General features: G+C 41.6%; 1 protein-coding gene across 1 annotated transcript in view; it reads left to right on the top strand.

Annotated features, from left to right (window-relative positions):
* Positions 1-24,659, top strand: part of WDR11 (WD repeat domain 11) — a 187,813-nt gene extending 163,154 nt beyond the window's left edge. The window contains exons 24-29 of the mRNA XM_077455385.1: positions 461-556; positions 2,784-2,949; positions 5,656-5,753; positions 11,781-11,926; positions 12,055-12,137; positions 18,098-24,659. Coding sequence (XP_077311511.1) covers positions 461-556; positions 2,784-2,949; positions 5,656-5,753; positions 11,781-11,926; positions 12,055-12,137; positions 18,098-18,249 — 741 coding nt within the window. The 3' untranslated portion in view covers positions 18,250-24,659. The remainder of the gene's footprint in view (positions 1-460; positions 557-2,783; positions 2,950-5,655; positions 5,754-11,780; positions 11,927-12,054; positions 12,138-18,097) is intronic.
* Positions 24,660-25,908: the final 1,249 nt, after the last annotated feature.

Below are 25,908 nucleotides of genomic sequence, written 5' to 3'. Positions count from 1 at the left end.
AATGTGAGGGGTGTACTCACTTTCGTGAGATACTGTATGTTGATGGCGTGTAAATACACAGAACAGTGTGGACAGCAACTATAATCAAACTAATATTGTTCTCTAGAGGTCAGGATTGAACAGAGAATACTCAGTTTTTTCTCCCAAAAGGTAAAATGGTAGTGAGAGGTGAAATGGTTTGGGGATATTTTAGGGGTTGGGATATGATTTAGGGCTTGGTAGAGAAGGGAGTTGTCATGTGAAAAGGTATTTTTCTTTGACTTTTCTCAGCATTGAAACATAATGTACTTAATGCAGTCTGTGGTTAGTCTTATTGGTTTATTTCGATGAACATGTAGATGTTCTTTATTCCTTATTTAGGCTCGGTGATTGTAGATGGGTGTGCTCATACCAGCATTTATAAAATTATTATATATATATATTTGTTTATTTACATCATTTTCTCTTCCTTTACCTGCAGAAATTACAGTTGGACAGAATTTGTCTTCAGGAAGTAAAACGCTCCAGTTATGAACACACCAGAAAATGTGCAGACCAGCTATTGCTACTAGGACAGGTGAGCCCACAGATCTCTGAAAATACATACAAGCTAAAGTGGTTGCAAAGGCTGAAGGTTTTTACCTTCATGCATTCTATGCATGAAGGTAAAAAACCTACTGTGTGCTGCTCCCCCCACAGCCCCTCCTAATACTAACCTGAGCTCCCTCTTGATCCAGCGATGTGCACAAGAGCCTCGGTTATCCTGGGACTCCCTTTCCTCACTGGCTGAGTCAATCACACTGACTGTCAATCACAGACAGTGAGCCAATGAGGAGAGAGCAGGGGAACTGGGTCAAACCGCTACTGAACATGTCGCATAGAGCAGGGCTCAGGAGCAAGTACACACCAGTGTCCCCATAGCAAGCGCCTTGCTATTGGCGGCACTGCTCAAGGAAGAGAAGCCAGGAGAGCCAACGGGGGACCCGAGAAAAAGAGGATTGGGGCTGCTCTGTGCAAAACCATTGCACAGAGCAGGTAAGTGTAACATGTTAACCTTTAATACCATTTTAACCATATTTGTTATACAATTTCACTGTATTATGAAAAGTCCGTTTTTTTTGCCTTTCTGGAAGCCATTGAGCTTAACATTGGCATCTGTAATGAGGAGACATATAGGCCATTGCTGATCTTCTGAAAGTTCTAGTTGTTTGGCAGTCAGGTTGATCACTGGTTCAGACTTGCACCAAACTCCAGATCAGGGGTTCTAACTTCACTTACTGCATGTCTGTTTTGGGTCAGTGATTCAGAAATTGATGACAGTCAAGCAAATGGCTTTTTCAGGAGGGGTTTGGCAATAGTAGCCCACACATTCTTCTCATGACAGGTATCCTTGCTTGTTGGCAATATTTGCAGTACACTGATTTAATGTGCCACAAATAACATGAAAAGGCCAGAATATGATTACATCACTCTGTAGCAACATATCAATAAGACTGAGTGAAATAGGCTGAATTACGTGGATGATTTTGAGACTGTGTACTGCAGGGGTGCCCAACCAGTGGCCCGCGGAGCTCCCTGATGTGGCCCACGACCTCTTTCTGTGGGATGGCAGATTGGCCATCCCAGAGCATCTGTGTTGTTAATGAAGCTGGCAAAGCAAATGGAGCAGAGCTGTAAAAGCTGACTGTATAGCGCTCTCTTGCCACAGGCGGAGTGATACCAAATGCACTCTGCCGGGCACAGCAACAGCAGGCGATACCTGAACGGAAGAATTATTAAAGGTCAGTTTATTACAAAAATTGCAGTGTATGTATGGGCATATCTGCGGATTGGTTACTGGGCTGCTTTCAAACTGATCCGCAGGTGCAGTGCACCTTCAGGTTACCTGCACTGAGGCATAGACTTCTGTTATTACCTGCGGGTTTGGTGAGCTTTCAAAAAGAATATATAGAAGTCTATGGCAAAGTGTAGCTAACCCACAGGAAAGTCACACTAATGCAGTGCACTTGTGTAAGGCCACTTTCACACAATCAGACCCTCCTTCACCTCTATATGAAACGGCAGATGTAAACAGATGTGTCCTTTTACACCTGCCTACCTCCAATCTGATTCGCAAAAAAACAGAAGGGGATCAATCCCCTTCCGCCAGGGTGGCTCAGAGGACCCATAGAGTAGAGTGGGCTGTGTCCGCTCTGCATGGACCTGTCATCCGCCTGCTCTGCTCATTGTGGCCCGCGACCGGTTACCAAGTCACTTAAGTGGCCCTCGCTCTTCAAAAGATTGGGCACCCCTGGTGTACTGCATATCTTACTTTACACCCTTCTGAATCTCGTTTTACTGCATAATATGTCTAGAACTGATGTTGCACTTCATATATTTTGAAATGAATATTTTATATCGAAAAAATTGTCACCTGCATGTAAAAAAGCAATGCTCCATTTCTGCCAGCACAGCAAATATGTTTTAAATTTCAGAAAAGTTATGGGGCTTCACTTTGGATTTAAACTTTTTCACAGTCTGGTTGTTTGGAGCTAGCGGAGTTTGAGTTACAAATTTTAAAGATGTATTTGATAAACAAAATAGACCCCAATAACAGCTGACTATACTGTATTATGGAACAAAGTTATCGGGCTTATGCAAAGGGCAGAATGGTGATGCACAAAAATCACCTGTTGTCTGGCCATTATATAAAGAGATCTGGTTGCTATGAAGTACTGAACATAGTATTACATTAATGAGGGAAAAATATTTTTGTCCAGTTTACATTTGTATTTGGTAGTAACTTTCAGTATCTATTTCTACAGACTGACAGAGCTGTACAGCTGCTACTAGAGACCAGCGCTGAAAATCCACAGTATTACTGCGATTCACTGAAGGCCTGTCTGGTGACTACAGTCACTTCCTCTGGACCTTCTCAGAGCACCATTAAGCTTGTGGCAACCAATATGATCGCCAATGGAAAACTGGCAGGTGGGAATTTTGTTTTTGTTCACAGGAAAACTGCACAATTCACCAACTGATTGCTGTGCTTTATATTTTCATTACTTAATTGATTTTCATCTTGGGTAATTTTATGAAACATTAAGTGTATGTACAACCCTAGCAGTGAACTTTTATCTCTTCCTTCTGGTCTGTTAAATATATCATTGGAAACATTTTGGTTGTTTGAAAAGTGCAAAAAAATAGTGTTGATCTTTTTAGAAATTGAGAACTGTGTTTTGTCCTCTACACACTTCCCTCCTAGATGTTACCATAAACTCCGGAATGTGCTGTAGACATCTGGGAGCAGTAGTAGCGGTTGAGTAAATTTGCAAAAAAAAATCTATGGGTAGGCCTGACACCACTCAGTCCACAATAAGGGCCAGTTCACACTAGACGCAGTTCCGTTCAGTTCTGTGTGCTTTTTTTACTGCACTAAAAATGCATGCACAGTGTTTTTCATGTATTCCAATGGTTCTAGTGCACACCATGCAGTCAGTTTCTGGTGCAGAAACTGACCGGAACTGACTGTATTGGTGCAGAAAAAACAGAACTGCATGGAACTGCATCTGGTGTGAACTGGCCCTAAAGCTGTGTTGACAGTTCACTACAGGACTTACAGGATGTGTGCATTTCTTTCTGATTAACAGGTATTTTTCTGTACTTGCAGTATTTTAATGGATAAAACATGGGGAAATGTGCATGTATTGTAGAGCTGTACTGCATACAGTAAACTGCCTACACACCCCTGTTAAAATGTCAGGTTTCTGTGATGTATAAAATTGAGACAAAGCTATATCCTTTCAGAACTTTTTCCTCCTTTAGTGCCGGTTCACACTTGTGCGAACTCTGCGAATCAACTGCGGGTTCCCACATCGCACCCGACATGCACAGCAGTTCACACTGCCATATGCAAACTGCTGGGTAGTGTGGTGGTGGGTATGGTGCTGTTTTGCTGATGTACAGTGTTTTTGTGCCAAAACATATCTTTTGGAATTATGGCCAAAAAGTTCAACCTTGGTTTCATCAGACCAGAACATATTTTCCCACATGCTTTTGGGTGTTTTTTTTTTTTAGCCAGGCTTGGATGTTATTCTTAAGAAAAAGCTTCTGTCTTGCCACTCTAGCCCATAGCCCAGACATATAAAGAATACGGGAGATTGTTGTCACATGTACCACTCAGCCAATACTTGCCAGATATTCCTGCAGCTCCTTTAATGTTGCTGTAGGCTTCTTGGCAGCCTCCCTGACCAGTTTTTTCTTTTCGCCTTTTCATCAATTTTGGAGGGACGTCCAGTTTTTGGTAATGTCACTGTTGTGCCATATTTTCTCCACTTGATGATGACTGTCCTCATTCCATGTTCCATGGTATATCTAATGCTTTGGAAATTCTTTTGTACCCTTCTTCTGACTGATACCTTTTAACAGTGAGATCCCTCTGTCACATCATACAGCAAAATCCATGGTCCACAGAGAGCTTCCAAAGCATCAAAGATGTCAGGAAAGACCTACTAGAACAGCTAGACGTAAAAGATTTCAGTTTGTTTTTCAGTTGTACAGTTTATATAGGTCACATTAAAGGTGGAAAAAGTTCTGAAATTATTTATCTTTGTCATTTTTTTTTACATAACAGAAACCTGACATTTTAACAGGGGTGTGTAGACTTTTTATATCGACTGTATGTTTGTTTTTTTCCTTGACGCACTTTAAACACTACCAGCACCTTAGAACAAAGGGCTGACATCTTCTACCGTCCTTCCGGAATTGTGGGCTCTGGAGCTGTGATTGATGTAACTCCTGTGCATTCTCGCTGGGGCCCCTGGTTCCAGCAAGATGCTATGATGTTCCGGCATAGTAAGCCGAAACTTCAGAACACATGCGTCACTGATGTCAGTGGCTGCATGCAGGGTCAATATTAATTTTACCTACAGGTAAGTCTTAAGTTAGGCTTATTTGTAGGTAAAAATCACAAAGTGGGGTTTACAACAGTTGTAATTCCTGTAAGGTATCACAGCAGTATGGGTAGATTCACACACGTATTGTAAAATGCCTGTCGCCACAGGGATGCACAGCAGACAAGTGGTTTCTGTGTGTCCTATTCACACTGCACCGTGGCCCAGAGTAAAATGTAGAAATTATGCATTTTATCGCATGGCACTGCACAGCACATCGTGCTGTTGTACAGCGCCATGAATGAAGTGTACCACCTACAAAAAAAAGCACCACACTGCTCCCTATTGTGAATTGTGAATTCAGCCTAGGGGAGCTAACTCAACAGGCATACAGATGGCAATACAAATACGTGTCTAATACAATTGGGAAGAATTAACAACTTTTTGTCAGGTTTTCATTGTTGTCTGTGTCCCTGCTCCCTTTTCCTACCTTCCTGTTCAGGGGACACATTAGCCAGAAAATAAAGTGAAAATCTCCACAAAGTGGACCAAGTCTGCAGTAAAAACCTGTTTCTGTAACTAATTAGAATACACAATTTTCAAAATAACAAAAAGTTTGGCTGGAGTTGGGCCTAAAACTGATTTTTCTTGTGTTTTTTCCTTTTTGAATTTCACATTTTCCATGCACTTACAATTTTAGTTTGAAAGAATGTTGACTTCAACACTGGAAATGCTGGCTAGTGGTCCTTTTGGTAATATGGTGTTTGTGAGTAAAAATGACACACGGTTTTTGTTTTTTTCACAGAGGGAGTGCAGCTTCTCTGCCTAATAGACAAGGCTGCGGATGCCTGCCGTTACTTGCAGACATACAATGAGTGGAATCACGCAGCGTGGCTTGCCAAGGTTAGTAGTAGCAGAATCCATAGCAACACAATTTAAAAAAGGTCCCACCAATTTGCAGTACTCATAGTGTGCTGGAGTGGATTAAGACCCCATTTAACACTTGTGAATTAGCCCTTTTATGATTAGCTGCTGGAGACTCAGCAGGGGTCCCTGTGATTAGCTGCTGACGGAAGTGCCATTAAAGCATTGGGAAACTGACAGCTCCTGCAAACATACATATTGTGACAGATCGCATGCAATGCTTATTCTACGATTACCTGCGACTGTTCAACCCTGGGGGCAGCCCATTCACATGTAAACACTGCATGAGTACTTACATGCAATTGGCCATGATTAGCTGCATGAGCAGCCTCCTGTTGATTTCAGTGTGGTTTCCCACCTGCAGCTAATCGTAGCGAACCTCTGCTGGGTGTCCTGCAGCTAATTCCAAACAGCCCATTGGCAAGGGTCAATGGGGGCCTTACACGTAAAGGCCTCTTTCACCGATCCGTTCAGGGCCACCTGTCAATTTTTTAGGCGGACCTGAACAGATGCTCCATAGAGGTCTATGGAGTGTCGGATGTCAGCTCTGACATCCGACCCAAAAAAGTGTGACAGAGGAAAAACCTACTTTTCCATCAGTCATCAGATCCGGTGACGATGGACTCTGCGGTCCGTCCTCATCCAATTTCCCATAGGGGAGAGCGGCGCTCTGACAGGTCCGTCCCTGAGCGGTGAGCAGAGACGGACCTGTCATCTTCCTGCTCCGTGGGGATCGACAGCGCTGAGCGGGCGGATGTCCACAGGGCGGATCAGTACGGATCCACCCTGTGTGAAAGAGCCCTTAGCTGTTTTTAAAATGGATAAATAAAGCTTTTTACCTTTTATTTTAAGTGTAGCCAAGCAGATCTGAGACTACCATCAAAGAGCTGCTCTGCATTCTTCTAGTATGAGGTTTCCCAGCCTATAAAATAATTACATCAGGCTTAGCCAGGCAGCAGCTGGTATGGAATGGCTTTGCTGAGGAAGGTCTGCATTGCCTTGCATGTAGTGTAGCCTCAGGACATTTGCTAGAACAGCTGATCACGGAGATCTCTGCTATACTACATTAGACGGGCATGGGACCTTGGTTCTTGTTTTCTGCTCTAAAACCTCTTGATTCACTGGATAACAATCCTGGTAAACAACTTTTACTTTCACGTTAACTCACATTTTCATGTTAACTTGTCAGAGCTAGTTCGCCCCAGGTATGGGGATAAAATGTCATTCCCACGATGTAGCGCTAGATTCCTAAGTGGCCAGTCAACAGGCCTCAGTACTGCTAGAGAGCCCACATTGACTTGGGTAAGACCAAGCTAATGAACGATTGGAATGTGACAGCGCTCCACTCCCTGCCCAATCTTATGAGAGCAGAGTTTGGGGCAGGGAATGTGCACAGCCAGCCTAAACTTGTGGCAGCAGCTTTTCCTGAAGCCTGCACACTCCTACTATAAGTGGTAGCTTAACTTCTGCAGCAGCTCCTCTCGCTGCTACTCTGTAGGTGGGGGAAAGAGAGGATTTGGGAGCGAGAGGAGATAGCTCTGTACTTGGAGAGGGGGGATTTGGGGTAAATTGGTCTGTGAGATATGCACGTAGTAGCACACTCCTGAATGCTGTATGTACACCCACCCTTTAATGTCGTATATGTATGTTGAGTTCTATATATATATATATATATATATATATATATATATATATATATATATATCTTTAAAGATAAATGGGGCATTTTAAACAGGCAGGATTCAGTAACGGCAAGACAGACAGCTAATGGAATTTGTCAGGTGGCCTTTTTTCCCAAAAGTTAAGCAAGCGTAAAGTATTTACTATACAGTGGACAAGTGAGACAGACAAGGATATCGAGCATTGATTTGTGACAGCAGGGCAGACCAATAAATGTAAAATGGCAAATAAATGGTTGCCTCCTGTTTTCAGGGATGCTGTATAGTAGCATCTAATGGCATTGATGTGCTTGTTTCCTGAACACAAATGTTTTTCCCATTTAAAAATCAAATCAGGCTGCAGTGCTGTCACTTTGTCTTCATGGTTGCATGATTATAAGAATAGGCAATATGATGAGTATATGTTGCTGGATTTATCCATAGTCTCAGGTTCTCCTTTTAATGTTGTAAAAGGCATGCAAGTTAAATTACAGGTCATTGCTGCCTTGTTCATAAAAAGATTGTAATGGGCACCTGTGGGGAGAGAAATGTTGGGGCTGCTACTGATGATTTACTAAATTACAGACTTCAAGGCTGCCAAGTGTGAACTCCATCACTTATACTCGTTCCAGGTCAAAGACACCCTTGGTAGTGAAGCCAGGATAAGAATGACAGCCCTGAAGTCTTTACCTTTTTATTTATTAATTCAGCAGTGGCTGCTCCCATATTTCTACTTTATTAGGCTTCCTTTAAGATGTAAGTGTAGGCAGAGGGTTTTTCATACCTCCAGGAAGTACATTAATAATACAGTCCACTTGTGCTTTTTTTTTTTTTATTCCACCACAATCCACTCACTTCATTATAAAAAATCCATCTGCCTGCTTGCTGTAGATCTCAGCGAGAGCTTTCTCCTCCTGCTCAGACGCCCCCCTTCCTTTTCCAGAGGCAAAAATTCACACTGGATTACTGCACAGATCTGGAAGAAATGCAAAAAGCACATCAATATTCAAGGCAGAATGCACATGACTTGTATATAGACTTTATTTGCTTATCCTGGAGTTCTGCTGTTTATAGAGCTGGGGATAGATTATTTATGATTTTAGAAGGTCTTTAAGGAATATCTGAATGATCAGGTCATACTCCTGACATGCTTCTATATGGCAGGATGTGCCTCAAATATCACCAGTACTATAACATCACATTGCCTCTTTAGGCCCCTTTCACACTGCTGCGGTGCGGGCGTCGGCGGTAAAGCGCCGCTATTTTTAGCGGCGATTTATTGTCATTTTAGCGGCTGTATGAGACCGAAAAATGGTTAAAACCACCCGCAAAGCGATTTGCCGCCGGTATAGCCACGCTGCCCCATTGATTTCAATGGGTAGGAGCGGTGAATACACCCCTCCTTCACCACTCCAAAGATGCGGCTAGCAGGACTTTTTTCACCGTCCTGCCAGCGCACCGCTCCAGTGTGAAAGCCCTCCGGCTTTCACACTGGAGTGATAGGGGCCGGTTTTTTCAGGTGCTACACAGGCGCTATTTATAGTGCTGTAGCGCCTGAAAACCGCCCCAGTGTGAAAGGGGCCTAAGTGAATTTATAAAAAGGGTAATAGTGTTGCGCTGTATAAGGAAAGGGGAGGGGAAGGGGCAAAAGCAAGGGGGGGAGGGGGAGGGGTGGATAAAAAAAAAAGTGTATATATATATATATATATATTACACCATAAAAATAATTAATTGTGTACACATTATATATTCCCTATAATAAATATAAAATCAAGCAGCAATTGGTGGGTAAAAAATTGTGAATCAAAGTGTCATAAAGATCTATATAAAATAACTAGCAAGTGCTAAAAGTGCAAAAAACTTCAAATAAACCTCAAAGTGACTGGTGCACACACAAATAAGATGATCAAAAATGAAAAAGTCCCGTTCAAAAAATAAATACGTAAAGCAATTCGTATAAATAAAGTGATAAGTGCCAATAAGTCCAAGTAATTAGTCGCATGGATGAAAAAACGCTGGAAGAGAAATCAGTGCAACTATTGCTGTTGTGCTGTTCAAGCAACAGATAAAGCCATATTTTGTGCTGTGCAAATCATGCAGACAATTCCGTGGCACACTCCTCCTTTCCCCTTCGTGGGATAAATGGGTGGATGTCCCCTTACCTTACCACTGTAAGGTTACAGCGTGTAGCAACATATGATGGTCACTATGAAGCTTCCCTTCTCTTTGTATCGGATGATATGGTGGCAGATGAACCTCATAAAATGTAAGAGACGTTGCCAGATAGTGTAGTATTTTAATCACTCGTTTTTTTATTTAATAAAATGATCTAGCTACTCACATTTTTGAAGTTTAAAAACAGGCATGAAATGTAAATGTAAAAATGTTTTTCCAAGGAAAGAGAGAGAAAGAGACACCGGAAGTGACGCCCAGACCTGCTGTCCATCGCTGTATTTACATTTCATGCCTGTTTTTAAACTTCAAAAATGTGAATAGCTAGATCATTTTATTAAATAAAAAAACGAGTGATTAAAATACTACACTATCTGGCAACGTCTCTTACATTTTATGAGGTTCATCTGCCACCATATCATCCGATACAAAGAGAAGGGAAGCTTCATAGTGACCATCATATGTTGCTACACGCTGTAACCTTACAGTGGTAAGGTAAGGGGACATCCACCCATTTATCCCACGAAGGGGAAAGGAGGAGTGTGCCACGGAATTGTCTGCATGATTTGCACAGCACAAAATATGGCTTTATCTGTTGCTTGAACAGCACAACAGCAATAGTTGCACTGATTTCTCTTCCAGCATTTTTTCATCCATGTGACTAATTACTTGGACTTATTGGCACTTATCACTTTATTTATACGAATTGCTTTACGTATTTATTTTTTGAACGGGACTTTTTCATTTTTGATCATCTTATTTGTGTGTGCACCAGTCACTTTATTGAAGTGTGCACCAGTCACTTTGAGGTTTATTTGAAGTTTTTTGCACTTTTAGCACTTGCTAGTTATTTTATATAGATCTTTATGACACTTTGATTCACAATTTTTTACCCACCAATTGCTGCTTGATTTTATATTTATTATAGGGAATATATAATGTGTACACAATTAATTATTTTTATGGTGTAATATATATATATATATATATATATATATATATATATATATATATATATATATACACACATTTTTTATCCACCCCTCCCCCTCCCTCTTTTCCTTTTGCCCCTTCCCCTCCCCTTTCCTTATACAGCGCAACACTATTACCCTTTTTATTTGTTTTTATTGGGGTCAGAGTTTTACCCTTTTACCAGTGTGTGCAGCAGTAGCCCATCTTCCCTTTGTTATACCTATAGGGTTCAGCGCAGAGGTACTATACACAATACATTTTCTAAGTGAATTTATCTTTCTGGTGCTGCAGGTGTAGAAGGGTGCCTCAGAGTGGCATCTGGTATTCTTGCTAACAGACTAGGAATGTAAGCTCATAGTACCTGATGATGATAATACTTACAAATATTAGAAATCCGTTTGTTGTGACTAGACAGTGGAATTCCAGGCTTTTCCTAACTAGTTTTAAAAATGCTCCCTTTCTCCTCCTAACACCTATTCTGACTAACCTGTATAAGAAAGATGTAGGCTATATACTAACCTATTTTGGGGCCAGTCCAGTCACATGATCCGTCTCCCCTGTGTAAACCAATGGCTGGAGAAGAGGAGAAGAATGAGCGTTGATGGGTGGGGCCATAGTAAGCTTATGGGTGATGTCACTGCTCTCAGGCATACATAACCAGTCACCCATCGCTCTCTCCTCTCCCTGCAGCCAACACTGACTGACACAGGGGAGATCACGTGCCTGGAGCCGCCTGAAAATAAGTAAGCATATAGCTCGCTCTTATACAGGTTAGTTAGAAATAATGTCAGGAGGGGGAAGGGAGCGATTTTAAGACTAGGTAGGAAAAACCTTGAACCCAGTTTAACTTTCTCAGCATAAACAGTAGAACTCTGATTGGGAGCAAGTAAAATCATGTGAGTGGATACAAATTTCTTGAATTACTACATGAAGATAATATGCTTTGTTACTTCTGAAATACATTTTTAAATCTTTTTCTTTAGATATTACAGAAAAGTGAGCCTGGTGTCTGAGCACACTGGGTCCTGTGTAGATAATTTAGAAAGGAGATGAGGAGTGGTTCTTTAGGTTGAGCAATGGAGATGAGGAGAAACGGGATTGGTTGTAATAAGGGAATAGATGCTTTGTATAGAGACACACAACATTACATTGATATCTACAGTATTCCACCTATCCTATAACCATAACCTATACTTTTTAACAGGTGCGACTGAATCCAGAAGAATGTGCTGAGGTCATGAAACGATGGGTGGACCATCTCTGTTCCCCACATATCAATCAGAAATATAAAGCAATCCTTGTTCTCCTTTCTCTTGGCTGCTTCAGAAAAGTAATAGAAATGTTACACAGGTAAGCTCCTACTCCCCATAATACAATGGTTTTGGACTGTGTGCGCTTTTTAAATATCCAAGGCCTGTTTGATTTTCTAGACGTATTTCACATAAAGTGTTCTCTTTTTTTTTTTTTCTGTTTCTCAGCATGAGGTGCTTTGATCGTGCTGCCTTGTTTCTGGAAGCCTGTCTGCAATGTTCAGCATTTGAAACCACTGACGAGTCCAATATCCTTTTTAAGTATTGCAGAATGCAATTTGAACTCCGGTTATTGCATAAGCTATTGTAGGTTTTATAGTGCACCTGTACTTAAGGCAGTTGCATATTTGCCTGAGAAATAATGTGGCTCTGTCCCCTTCCTCCTATGTGACAGCATTGGTGATTACCTGTCATAGGAGAGCAGAAAGCCTAAGCCCTGTCTAAGTTTAAAGGAAAACGTGGGCTGATAATATCCTTTTATTGAAAACATTGGCATGGTACAAAAATCAGCAATAAAGAATGGAATTAAGGCGCAACACACTGAGACAGTATTAAACTCAATATTCACATGTCATCACACAAGCCGGTATATAAACTGTAGCAGTGTCAATGCCCCACATCTGCATCTCGCATTGAATAAGTTGGGGTGCTGATGTGGCTGCAGAACCCTAACAGGATGAGCAATTTAAATAAATGCTCCTCTGCCAAGCCATCCATGGCTGCCATACCCTATGAAACGTCCCAGGACAATCCCTTCTAATGTAAGTCATTTTATGCATAGAAAGAGCAGCGTTAGTCGTTTTTTTTCCCCCACAAAAGCAAGGAGGGAGGGGAATGAACATTCCACTGAAGTATAATTTCTCTCTTTGCATTGTATAACAAGTATGAGACTAATCCTTTGGTATATCTGAGCCGTTGCTCATCATCTGTTATACCAACCGCACCAGTTCAGGGGAGTCGGCTGGAAATGAAAGTTAATAAGTTCAAACACCTCCACCCAAAACTGGGCTGATATTATGTACTTCCTTCTGAAAATGCTGCTTGTCAGCCTCTGGCTTCAATGCCAAACAAATATGCAGGAAAATTATAACGCCCGATCCTGCATAACCATTTCAGCATCAGTGACTCCGAAAATGTAATTTCTAGGGACGGTGGTAATTGCTGCCAATCTATATTTTCTTGTAGAAAGAGAAATATTGAGGCTGACCTTGCAGACCACCTTCTAGAATACTAGTTGCCTGGTTATCTTGCTGATTGAGGAGCAATCAGCCAAGTCAGAATTCCTCATCTAAATATTGGTTCCAGGTCAGTGTCTTTCTTATTTCAATGATGGTTTGAAGTTAGGATGGACAATCAAGTCTTTGACAGTAGTTCACTGTTCTTAAAGAGGGAGACCACTGTAAAAGAAAATTATTAAAAGCCAGCAGCTATAAATACTGCAGCTGCTGACTTTTAATAAATGGACACTCACCTGTCCCAGGGTCCAGCGATGTCGGCAGCCGAGGCCAATTGATTGCTCGGCTCTCGGCTGCTGCCACCATCATTCTCGGTGAGGGAATCAAGAAGTGAAGCATTGCGGCTTCACTTCCCGGTTCCCTACTGCGCATGCGCGAGTCACGCAGCGCAATGGGAATGGTCTGCGCTGTCTCTGGGACCCGTGTGTGTCCCAGCAGACAGCGCGCTGGGACAGGAAGAAGCATAGACTCCTGTGGGAGTCTGTGCCCGGAAGTGGGTGCAAATACCTGTCTTAGATAGGTATCTGCACCCCCCTCCCCCCCTGAAAGGTGCCAAAGGTGACACTGGAGGGTTCCAATGAGCGGAAGTTCCACTTTAGGGTGGAACCCCGCTTTAAGCTGGGCATACACTGATCAAAATTTAGCCGGTTCAGCAGACTAGCCAAATTCCGATTAGCATGTGGCTGTCCTTGCTCAACTGATGTCAGTTGTTTGATCAACTTCTGTTAAAGGGACATGTTCGAATACACTGATCAGCAGCTGCAGATGATTGATAAAAAATTTGCGACAGTTACCATTGTCAGAATATAATGACCTTGTTTGTGTGGATTTAGGAATCCGTTTCTTTTTTGTGTGCATAGTAATAGTAATCGGCTTCTAACTTCAGTTCAATTAAACTTTGACAATAAACCTGGAAGCTGATTGGTTATTATGCACAGCTGCACCAGATTCTCTGTGCACCAGTTTTATACAGTGCCTTGAAAAAGTATTCATATCCCTTGAAATTTTCCACATTTTGTCATGTTACAACCAAAAACGTAAATGTAATTTATTGGCATTTTATGTGATAAACCAACAGAAAGTGACACATAATTGTGAAGTGAAAAGAAAATGATAAATTGTGTTCAATTTATTTTTTACAAATATCTGAAAAGTGTGATATGCATTTGCATTCGGCCCCCTAGTAGAACCAATTGCCTTCAGAAGTCACCTAATTAGTTCGTTAGTTAATAGTCCACCTGTGTGTATTTTGATCTCCAGTATAAATACAGCTGTTCTGTGAAGCCCTCAGAGGTGTGTTAGACAACCTTAGTGGACAAACAGCATCATAAAGGCCAAGGAACACACCAGGCGGGTCAGGGATAATGTTGTGGAGAAGTTTAAAGCAGGGTTAGGTTATAAAGAAAAAAAAATGTCCCAAGCTTTTAACTTCTCACGAATCGCTGTTCAATCTATCATTCCAAAATGGAAAGAGTATGGCACAACTCCAAACCTACCAAGACATGGCCGTCCACCGAAACTGACAGGCCGGACAAGAGAAGCATTAGTGAGAGAAACAGCCAAGAGGCCCATGGTAACTCTGGAGGAGATGCAGAGATCCACAGCTCAGGTGGGAGAATCTGTCGACAACTATTAGTCGTCCACAAATCTGGCCTTTATGGAAGAGTGGCAAGAAGAAAGCCATTGTTGACAGAAAGCCATAAGAATTCCCCGTTACAGTTTGTGAGAAGCCATGTGGAGGACGCAACAAACATATGGAAGGTGTTCTGGTCAGATGAGACCAAAATTGAACTTGTGGTGGAAAACTAACACTGCACATCACCCTGAAATTCACCATCCCCACCATGAAATGTGGGGATGCTTTTCTTCAGCAGGGAAGCTGGTCAGGGTTGATGGGAAGATGGATGGAGCCAAATACAGGGCAATCTTAAAAGAAAACCTGTTAGTGTGCAAAAGACTTTGGACTGGTGTGGAGGTTCATCTTCCAGCAGAACAATGACCCTAAACATACAGCCAGAACTACAATGGAATGGTTTAGATCAAAGCATATTCATGGGTTATAATGGCCCAGTCAAAGTTCAGACCTAAATCCAATTGAAAAATTGTGACAAGGCTTGAAAATTGCTGTTCAGATGCGCTCCATTAAATCTGACAGAGCTTGAGCTATTTTGCAAAGAAGAATGGACATCCCCAAAAAGACTTTCAGCTGTAATTGCAGCGAAAGGTGGTTCTACAAAATATTGACTAGGGGACTGAATACAATGCATGCCACACTTTTCACATATTTATTTTTGGAAAACCATTTATCATTTTCCTGCCACTTTGTGTTGGTCTATCACGTAAAATCCCAATAAAATACATTTGTTTTTGGTTTTAGCATAACAAAATGTGGCAAATTTGAAGTGTTGACTCAGGGGGGCCGAATACAAATGCATGTCACTTTTCACATATTTATTTGTAAAAAAAAAAACTTCACCATTATGTGCATGTTGTGTTGGTCTATCACAGGGGTGCCCAAGCTTTTGAAGAGCGAGGGCCACTTAAGCGACTTGGTAACCGGTCGCGGGCCACAATGAGCAGAGCAGGCGGATGACAGGTCTGTGCAGAGCGGGACACAGCCCACTCTACTCTATGGGTCCTCCGATCCGTTCAACCACGACGGAAGGGGATTCTGTTTTTTTTTTTTTTTTTAAGTGAATCAGATTGGAAGTAGGCTGGTGTAAATGGACACAAATCTGTTTACATCTGCTGTTTCATAGAGGTGAATGGAGGGTCCGATTGGGTCAGACCGATTGTGTGAAAGGGGCCTTTCACACTAATGCAGCGCAGTGCACCTGTGTCTTTCCTGCGGGTTACCTACACTTTGCCATAGACTTCTATTATATCCTGCAGGTGTGGTGCACTTTCTGAAAGCTCACCAAACCCGCAGGTAATAACAGAAGTCTATGCCTCAGTGCAGGTAAACTGAAGGTGCACTGCACCTGTGGATCCCTTTTGAAAGCAGCACAGTAACCAATCCGCAGATATGCCCATATATACACTGCAATTTTAGTAATAAACTGACCTTTAATAACAGTCTTCCATTCAGGCATCGCCTGTTGTTGCTGTCCCCGGCACATTGCATTTGCTATCACTCCACCTATGGCAGGAGACAGTGCTATACAGGAAGCATCAGCTTATACAGCTCTGCTCCACAGCCACTTGCTTTGCCGGCATCATTATCAACACAGATGCTCTGGGATGGTGGGTCTACAACCCATAATCTGGGCTTGCCAATCCGCCATCCCACAGAAGGAGGTCGCGGGCCACATGCGTCCCCCGGGCCACTGGTTGGGCACCGCTGGTCTATCACATAAAATCCCATTAAAATACATTTACGTTTTTGGCTGTAACATGATAAAATGTGGACAATTTCAAGGGGTATGAATACATTACACAAAGAGCACACACACACAAGGCACTGTAGGTCTGATTACCATAACTTTAATTATCTGTGGCTGGCATAGCGACAGGTTTTTAAAGAATTACCACTAGTTTTCAGATAAGCAAACTGGAGGTAATTAAGACCAGTTCTGAGCTAGCGTACAGAGATGCACCAGTGCTCAGAGTGGGGCATTTCTATGTTGGAAGCTGTCATGAATGTGACAACTTCCTGCATCGGGCTCTATTCCTAGACTAATTCAACTGATGCTAAATGTAAAAGGGACGAGAAATCTTAGTGATGCAATTACTCAAATATGGTAATGCACATACTTGGGAAAAGACTTGAGTCACAGAGAAGGTGGACCGGATGGGACATATTTCTCTAAGGCACAGCCGGATGAGGACCTGAAACACTAGTTTCCCATTAGGTCTACCTTGCTTTTTAATTGAAGTGGGTGGCAGTGAACTGATTTGAAAGCTGAAAAATAACTATGGCTCAGTCAGCACTTAGGTAGACTTGATGGGGAACTAGTCTTAGTTGCTAATCAGGCTCCACCCACTGCACTACAAAACTCCTGTCATTTAATTGGGTGTAGGGGTCAGAAAATGATGCACTGAGGACGGAGTGTCCAGTAATGTCACTTCAGTCTGACAGGTACATGAATCAAGCTCAAACACTGACAATTTTGTTGTGGCCCAATGGAATTCTATAGAGTATCCTTGACACCCTTTATTAATTCCCCTTGTATCTAGGCAGCCAGGCAGAATGCCTTTTCACATGAGGGCAGCACTGGCCATTTATATAATTTATTACATTAAATTGAGTAGTTGGGATCAGATTTGCAGCATTCAGTTTGAACACGGGTATAAGCCCTTGTACACACGGTCGGATATTCCGACCACAAAATCCGTCCGATTTTTTTTCCGACGGATTTTGTCCGAAACTAGTGTTACATACACACGGTCAAATAAAGTTGTCAGAAAATCGAATGTGATGACGTTCGTTCGTTACGACGGGACTACATTCAGGCTAGTAGCTTTGGTCTCGTAATTTGATCTGAGCATGCCTGGCACTTTGTCCAATTGGAATTCTCTACAAACGATCGGACAAAGTCCGATCGGATCATGTTGTCGGAAAAATTTATATCCAGCTCTCAAATTTTGTTGGTCAGACATTCCGACGGAAAAAGTCAGATGGAGCCCACACACGGTCGGATTATCCGACAACACGGTCCGATCGGACATTTTCCGTTGGAATTTCCGACCATGTGTACGGGGGCTAATACAGCGATTTATTCCCCACCCTTTTTCAAGACTGAATGTAATCTATACACTCCAGTGGTAAGCATAATTTAGAAACAGTCTTGGCAACTTTTTGTATTTTGGAGCCAAACCCTCAGGATTTACTCAGCAGGTATACCGGTTCTACTAGAGGTGGAGTTCTAGGCAGCTATCTCTGTTGTAGGTTAATAGGTGGAGACTGTTACATTAAGCATGATACATTTACTGTACAACAGATACCATTTGCATTTTCCTTAACCTCTGTGTACATAAACTGATATCGGCAGTGTTCGCAGATTACGCACGCAGTCTGCGCTCTATAGGATTCACAGAGGGAGCATTGCGATTTGCCAAGAAAGCAGGAGATGCCGGTACAGAGTTACTGACTGAACTTCAGAGTCACAAAACCGAGGAAGAGAAGTGAGGATAAACCATGCAGTCCCTCTATTGAGAGAAGAATTGAGTACACTGGTGAAAGGGAAGGCGGACATTATGCTTCACGGAAGGTAGACCCTAGTACTGTCTGCGACACACTACTGAGTCTGACGTTCACCAGAATATATGCAGAAACAGGAGCTCCTATCCCGACCTAGTAAACATTCCTATACTGTGTTTTCCAATGGACATTGTCACACACTATAATACAGATTTAGTAGAAATGTAATAGTCTGCTTTGTCTATTTTACTGATTTCATATTCTGCCGTACAAAGCCAGATTCACTTTAAGGTAGTGCAGAGCAAAGAGTAATCAGACAGCCCCAACTTTCAGTTTAGGACTGTCAGAAGAGTAAATTATATTTGCTGATTGGTTGTGGTAAATTACTGTGCTTCATTTTCCAATAAGTCCAAGATGTTACAAAGAAGGTATACAGGGCATTCATTATAAGTCAAGTAATCAAGAAGTGAGAGCTTTTCTTTAAATGTATGTGTGACTTTGTACTTTGTAGCTTGGTAATCTGTATAACAGAACCTATTTCTTTCCATGAGAATACCATGACAAGTACTAAGAAGAGTGCCATCCATTTGAGAATTAAATATTTATAAGTCGAATATAGAGTACCAAAATAACTGCATTTACTGCTAAACCAGTGCTTTATGAAATCGGGATTCTCTTTTGGAAACAATTGAAGTACTGCACACATTTGGGTACCATTATGCCTCAATAGCACCCAAACACAATGCAATTCTGCCGCGTGAAGCTTGTCACCTGAAAAGGAGAAGGAGCATCTTTTCGGGCAACAAATGTGCATAGGGCAGCCCATTCAAGTGAATAGACTGCCCTATGTGACACAGAATCACATGAAAACTGCAATGTCATAATTGCGTAGTGGAAAAAACTCATTCCCGCTGTGTGATGATGTGAATGGGGCCGAATGGTTAAAATCATATACATATCACACATACATCAAATACCTATAAATTCTAACATTTTGCTGAGTGAAAGAAAAGATCATTCAGAAATTTTGCAAAATAGAGGACGGTGCAGAAGTAGGACAAATATGTAAAATCTCAAAACATGTTATCTGCACACACATGAAATATATCAACAGGCATCACTTAAGAACAATTTCCATTGGATGTTACTCAATTGATGTTTGTTAAAAGTACCTCCCTCCCTAGCATTTCTAGGTAACACTTTTAAAGAAGCTCCATTACATACAGTATGTATGTTGTGGGGTATGCTGTAGTGCGGCGTATAGTGTGTTGGGTTGCCATTTACAATGAATGGCAATGCAAAAACACAGAGCAGGTGCGTTGTAGAAATATGCAAATGTGAACGGGCTGATATTTTATAAGTAAAATAGCAGTTTCTATTTTGGATGAAATATCCCCGGCTTTCCACATTCCCAGCTGGCCTCTGCATTGGCTTCCATGGATTGCAGTCTAAGTAGACTTGCTAGTTCCAGGTACAGATGGATATCCAAATGCAAGTGTTAAACTTTTCATACACTACAGGCATACCCCACTTTTAAGTACACAAAAGGGACCAGAGCTTGTATTTAAACGAAAATGTACTTAAAGTGAAGCAATACCCTTTTTCACTTTCAGGGTGTAGTGGGGGTATCAGGGGCACACTGGATAGGCTACACTCTTGGAGCTTCAGCTCCTTCTACTGCAGCTACAAAATGTCTGTACAGTACTTGCGAGGCACTTTACATACACTCGTGGGTATGTCCGTATTTGCAAATGTAGGTAACGTGAGTGTACTTAAAGCGGGGTATGCCTGTAAAATATTTTTCTTATTCAGCCCAAGAATTGGCTTAATTTTGCCACCCATGCTGAACAGTGTGGCTGGCTGATTCTTTCCTGACAGCTATTGTATTTTTACATTCAAACACTGGTTGCATCTGATTGGATGCAGTCGCTGTTTGTCCAACAATTTTCCTCCCGGGACCTTTGATTTATTTTTAAGGATGCTGGGCTGGAGAATGCAATCAGTCACCCATGGCAACTGATCAGTTCATCAGCAACCAGCTAACATTCGCTTCATGTATGGGCAGCTTTAAGCCAGGGCAACACTAAGGATGACATTTTTTTTTGCTACTGTGAGATTTAACCACTTGTTGGCAATCATCTAATTTGAAGCACACGTTATGATAATGAGATTTTTTTTTTTTTTTTTTTTAGTAAGCTGTCAACTGTCTTGTAGCAGAGTAGCCCTAGGCAAAAACCCATAATGACCAATCCAAACTAATGACTTCAGCAAAGATTTCTTGCCTAAAAGCCAAAGAATGATGCAATCCATTTGTGTCTATCTAAAATGAAGTGTCAGTTTTATGTAGACAGGAGCTTTGAAATATCTTTTATGTGTACAACAGGTCTGTTTATTTCTGCAGTGCTTATGTTTCCAAGACATAGTGTAGTGATGACTCCACACCTTATTCCTTCCTACGTAATTCTAAGATGACCAATTTACAGTTCCAAAAAATGTCTGTAGATATTGTTTATGTTTTGGGTTTAGATTGTTATGGTTTTTGTAAGGAAAGCTTTGTGAATGAGAAATGACGTACGGGTTTCAGGTTAAAAGGGATGCCTTAAAGTGGACCTAACAGCCACAGCAATAAAGGAACCCAAGGTCCCATTTATGGATGAGTCGTATTCATGGTGGCCTCATGGCTCATCCATGGAAATTTATAGGGCCTGGGCATGTGTGTAGTGGAAGAGCTGGCCCAAATGTTTCTCTTACAAAGACTTTGCAGTACAGCCATACACTGATGATCCCTGAAATGGGGAGGAAGTGTATTTTACCAAGTGGACTGTACTCAGGGTGGTGGGGTAAATAATTAGCGGCTATACTACTAAAGGATACAGGTGTCCTTTAAAGCCTCCTATCAGGTTGTGCAGCTAGAATGCTCTTCAAAATATACACTAGATGGTTTGAAATACTTTAAATTTACATTGTAAGAAATTAGTCATCTTTAACCTCACCCCAATGTCAATCTCCTTAGCTATGCCAAGCTTGAGAGTGGCTGCCAGTCGAGGCACATCCGAGGATGTTATCTGACTAAAGCAGGCCTTACATGGATCAAAATTACAATCTGTGTGGCCATGTGGTTGAACAGAGGTCAAGCTACAGATTGACTTCTGTTCAACTGCCCTGTTGGTATATTTCTGCTTACTCAGATCCACAGGCAATAGGCTGCAGGGCTGATCTGTGTATTCTGATGGCAAAGGAGTATTCCAGCTTTCAGAATACAAGGGTACAGTAGAGAGGATTCCCCTATCTACATAAAATGTGTGGATGGCAGAATTGGGTCAGTTTTTTCTTGAACAAAAAGACTGACCACATGTATGGCCAGCCTAATGGTGTCACTAACTATTATTTTATTGTAAAGAAGATGGTTCTAGTAGTAGTCCAATGTAATCTGTGACGTCACCCTCCTGTGTGGTGTACAGTGCTGCTAAATTTATTGGCTTTAAAAGCTGGTACTGTAGAGTTGGTCCTCAGTCTTTGTAAGTTTTCATTATTTATTTTGAATCATACCGGTGGCAAGTGGTTCTTACAATTATTTTGCAGTTAGAGCAGATGCTTATAAGCATCAGTTTTATTATATGGCTGTATCTAACTTGTATCATATTATAATGTGCTCCCCACATACTAAGATGGTAACCAACCCAAACGATTAAGTAGATTCACCTCTCTATTGGATGAGGAACTGTTTTTAAATTTACAAGACCAAAATTTAAACTGGAAAATTACAGTAGGGCAGTTAAAGGATACGTTAACTTTTTCAAAATGTGCGTTTGTTTGTTTTTGTTTTTTGGAGCCTGTAAAGCATTGCACCGATCGCTGGTGCCATGCAGTTCTCCTGCGAATCTGTCCATGTATCTCTGTGCCCGTACATCCCGCTCCGCAGCACTGTGGAAGTTCATTGAAAACTACAAGCTAAAAGTTAGTAAAGGATGTCGGGATTTGAAGTTCGTTCACTCACAGGGCTGTGTGGTTGGAGCCTAGCTGCTCTGATTTCATAAACTGACAGCTAGTATGGGGAACTGTGCTTGTACTACTGTCAAAGGGAGGGGGGCTGGGAGGGAATTGGGCAGCGGCTGTGAGTGGAACATGTTCCCAATGGTGAACTTATCCTTTAAGGTGACCTAAGGACTCATGCATAGGCAACAGGTGACCAAGTCACAATTCACCAACCTGTAAAACATTGACAGCAGTATTATTTCCATACATGAAGTGTAAACTTCACTAAATGCTGGTCTCTATACAGCCATTTAGTCTAAACGACTGAAATCTAGATTCCCCCTAAACAGCATGGATGGACGAAACTCCTGCTGCCAGCTATAATGTATAATGACACCCAGTGCCCGCGGCTGTCAGAGTACCAAACCAGTGGCTGTATTTACTCTTCAGCCACATTTTTTCCATCTGGCGTCTTTGATTTATGTTTGTTAGCTAGGGCCAACCATGTCTCAAGTTTTGACCGATTCATGGGAATCGGCCAAAATACGAGCCGTGTACAACCCTCTTAAGATATTAAAGTTTCTGCAATATTTTGTTCAATAAGAAAAGATTGGCCATTTTATTAAAAAGTGTGCAATATCCATATACAATTTGAAGGGCTGCAAAGAAGGCGGCATTTATATTCAGTGGGGCCTTAGAGAATTATAGCTTGTTCACCCAATATGTATTTTCAGTTTTATTGGCTGCTGCAGGAGAAAACCACCTAATATCTTCTATCATTGGCGATAAAGATCTGTGTGTATGAGCTCTGACGTCTGCAGCGTTGGTATGGCCATTCCTAGCAAGGCCCACTCTCTCTGGATTTTTAGTTTCTTTTATATACTATAGGACACAACAGGAAGTATTGGATCACATAATACACCAAGGCACGTAAAAATAGAGACCTATACAAGAGGAAACAAATCCACTGTAGGTTTCAACACTATCTTTATAAAGCCTCTTATACAAAGGCCACATTTATAGCTGTTTAGCTTTTTTTTTTTTTTCAAAATTGTTATTTAAGAAGAAAAGGCAGTTTCCAGAGAAGTCAGTTAACGAAACAAAGGAAAATGTAATCATAGGTACAAAATGCTACCATCATTTTCTGATATTCATAACTGATCCAAGAGAGTGGAATGAAATTATGAACATGTGGAGACTGGACAAGGAGAAAAAGTATGCTTATAGCCAATGTTAATTCCATGCTAAAGAGGGAAAGGAGGCTCATAAACAGTCAAACATTAACCCCATTGGGCTATAACGGCTCCCTGCTAGCAGTTCTAAGTTTAGCATTTTTATGGCTCTAAAAACTGATGTATTATCTATGGGACAATGCACACAGCACATGTAAAGATCCATAATGCAATTATGCATCCAAAGCAGGTATATGCATAGATTGAAACACTGGCAGCTAAAAGAAGATGAAGAATTCCATTTGCGTATATGCATGGCGTTTACACCAGTGGTCATCAACCCTGTCCTCAGGGCCCACTAACAGGCCAGGTTTGCAAGATAACTGAAATACATCACAGGGGATATCATTTTCTGCTCGGTGATTGCAGTATTCTAGTCTGCATCACTCCAAGGTAATACATACAACCTGGCCTGTTAATGGGCCCTGAGGACAGGGTTGATGACCACTGGTTTACAGATCATAATGTTTTTTTTTTTTTTAACCAGGATCTTTCTGCCAGCAAGATGCTGAATATAAACATCAGTAAACTATTATTCCATCCTTGTGCAAGAGGCCTTAAAGCTGAATTCCAGGAATTCAGCCCATTTGTAAAATCTGCTGGCATACCGAATTAAGTCCAAGGAGGTGCATGCCATCTCCTGGATGTATCTCTTTTATTGACATCTGACATTTTTGTGGAGCTCTGGGAGTACAGATATCACACTCCCAGGGCTCTGACAGGAGAAATACTGCTCTCTCGTACAACTGCAGCTCTGTAAAAATATAAATTAATCAATTTAAACAGACGAGTTCAAAAGGTTTCATGTACCTCATTGGATTTAATCCCTAGAAATCCAGCTCAATTTACTTGGCTAAATTCCTAAGTTTAAACTATTGTATTTCCCTTACTAAAAAAATATGAATCTTTCTATACTTGGAAAATAATAGCCCAGTGCTGCTGTCTATATGGGCAGACAGATTTAGTGGTTTGCTCATGATGAAGTTGGCTGTATGACACTGATGTGGATCCCAACATGTAGCACTTACATCATAAATATTCAATCCTTGTCTTGGATAAATATATACAAGTAACACCAAGTGGGTGAGCTTTGTAATTGACCTTTTAGTTGGTACTATAATTTCTACATTGCTCGATACATTCCTTGTTGATTTCTGTTTAAATTAATTATAATAAAAATAATTAAATATGTGTGCTGTCTGTGTGTTCTTCTTCCTAATATGCTGCAGAATGTTATAAATGTAAATATAAGACTAGCGCCATTTACTAATATTTGGCATGCAGGTTACAGTATCCCACAAAAGTGAGTATACCCCTCACATTGTAAATATTTTATTATATCTTTTTGTGACAACACTGAAGAAATTACACTTTGCTACAATGTAATGTAGTGAGTGTGCAGCTTGTATAACAGTGTAAATTTGCTGTCCCCTTAAAATAACTCATTCATGTCTAAAGCGCTGGCAACAAAAAGTGAGTACACCCCTAAGTGAAAATGTCCAAATTGGACCCAAAGTGTCAATATTTTGTGTGGCCACCATTATTTTCCAGGACTGCCGTAACCCTCTTGGGCATGGAGTTCCACCAGAGCTTTACAGGTTGCCACTGGAGTCCTCGTCCACTCCTCCATGATGACATCACAGAGCTGGTGGATGTTAGAGACTTTGCACTCCTCCACCTTCCATTTGAGGATGCCCCACAAATGCTCAATGGTGTTTAGGTCTGACATGCTTGGCCAGTTCATCACCTTTAACCTCAGCTTCTTTAGCAAGGCAGTGGTCGTCTTGGAGGTGTGTTTGGGGTCGTTATGTTAGAATAGTGCCCTGTGGACCAGTCTCTGAAGGGAGGGGTTCATGCTCTGCTTCAGTATGTCACAGTATATGTTGGCATTCATGGTTCCCTCAATGAACTGTAGCTCCCCAGTGCCGGCAGTGCTCATGCAGCCCCAGACCATGACACTCCCCCCACCATGCTTGACTGTAGGCAAGACACACTTGTCTTTGTACCCCTCACCTGGTTGCCACCACACACACTTGACACCATCTGAACCAAATAAGTTTATCTTGCTCTCATCAGACCAGAGGATATGGTTCCAGTAATCCATGTCCTTAGTCTGCTTGTCTTCAGCAAACTGTTTGTGGGCTTTATTGTGCATTTTCTTTAGAAGAGGCTTCCTTCTGGGATGACAGTCATGCAGACCAATTTGATACAGTGTTTGGCATATGGTCTGAGCACTGACAGGCTGACCCCCCACCCCTTCAACCTCTGCAGCAATGCTGGCAGCACTCATACATCTATTTCCCAAACACAACCTCCAGATATGATGCTGAGCACATGCACTCTACTTCTTTGGTAGACCATGGCTTGGCCTGTTCTGAGTGGAACCTGTCCTGTTAAACCACTGTATGGTCTTGACCACTGTGCTGCAGCACAGTTTCAG

Source organism: Lithobates pipiens, unplaced genomic scaffold, assembly GCF_037356315.1.
Source record: "Lithobates pipiens isolate NorthernLeopardFrog02 unplaced genomic scaffold, aLitPip1_a1.2 Scaffold_25, whole genome shotgun sequence".
Lineage (NCBI taxonomy): Eukaryota > Metazoa > Chordata > Amphibia > Anura > Ranidae > Lithobates > Lithobates pipiens.
Note: the sequence above shows the minus strand (reverse complement) of the source record. Positions and strands in the feature narration are given on the sequence as shown.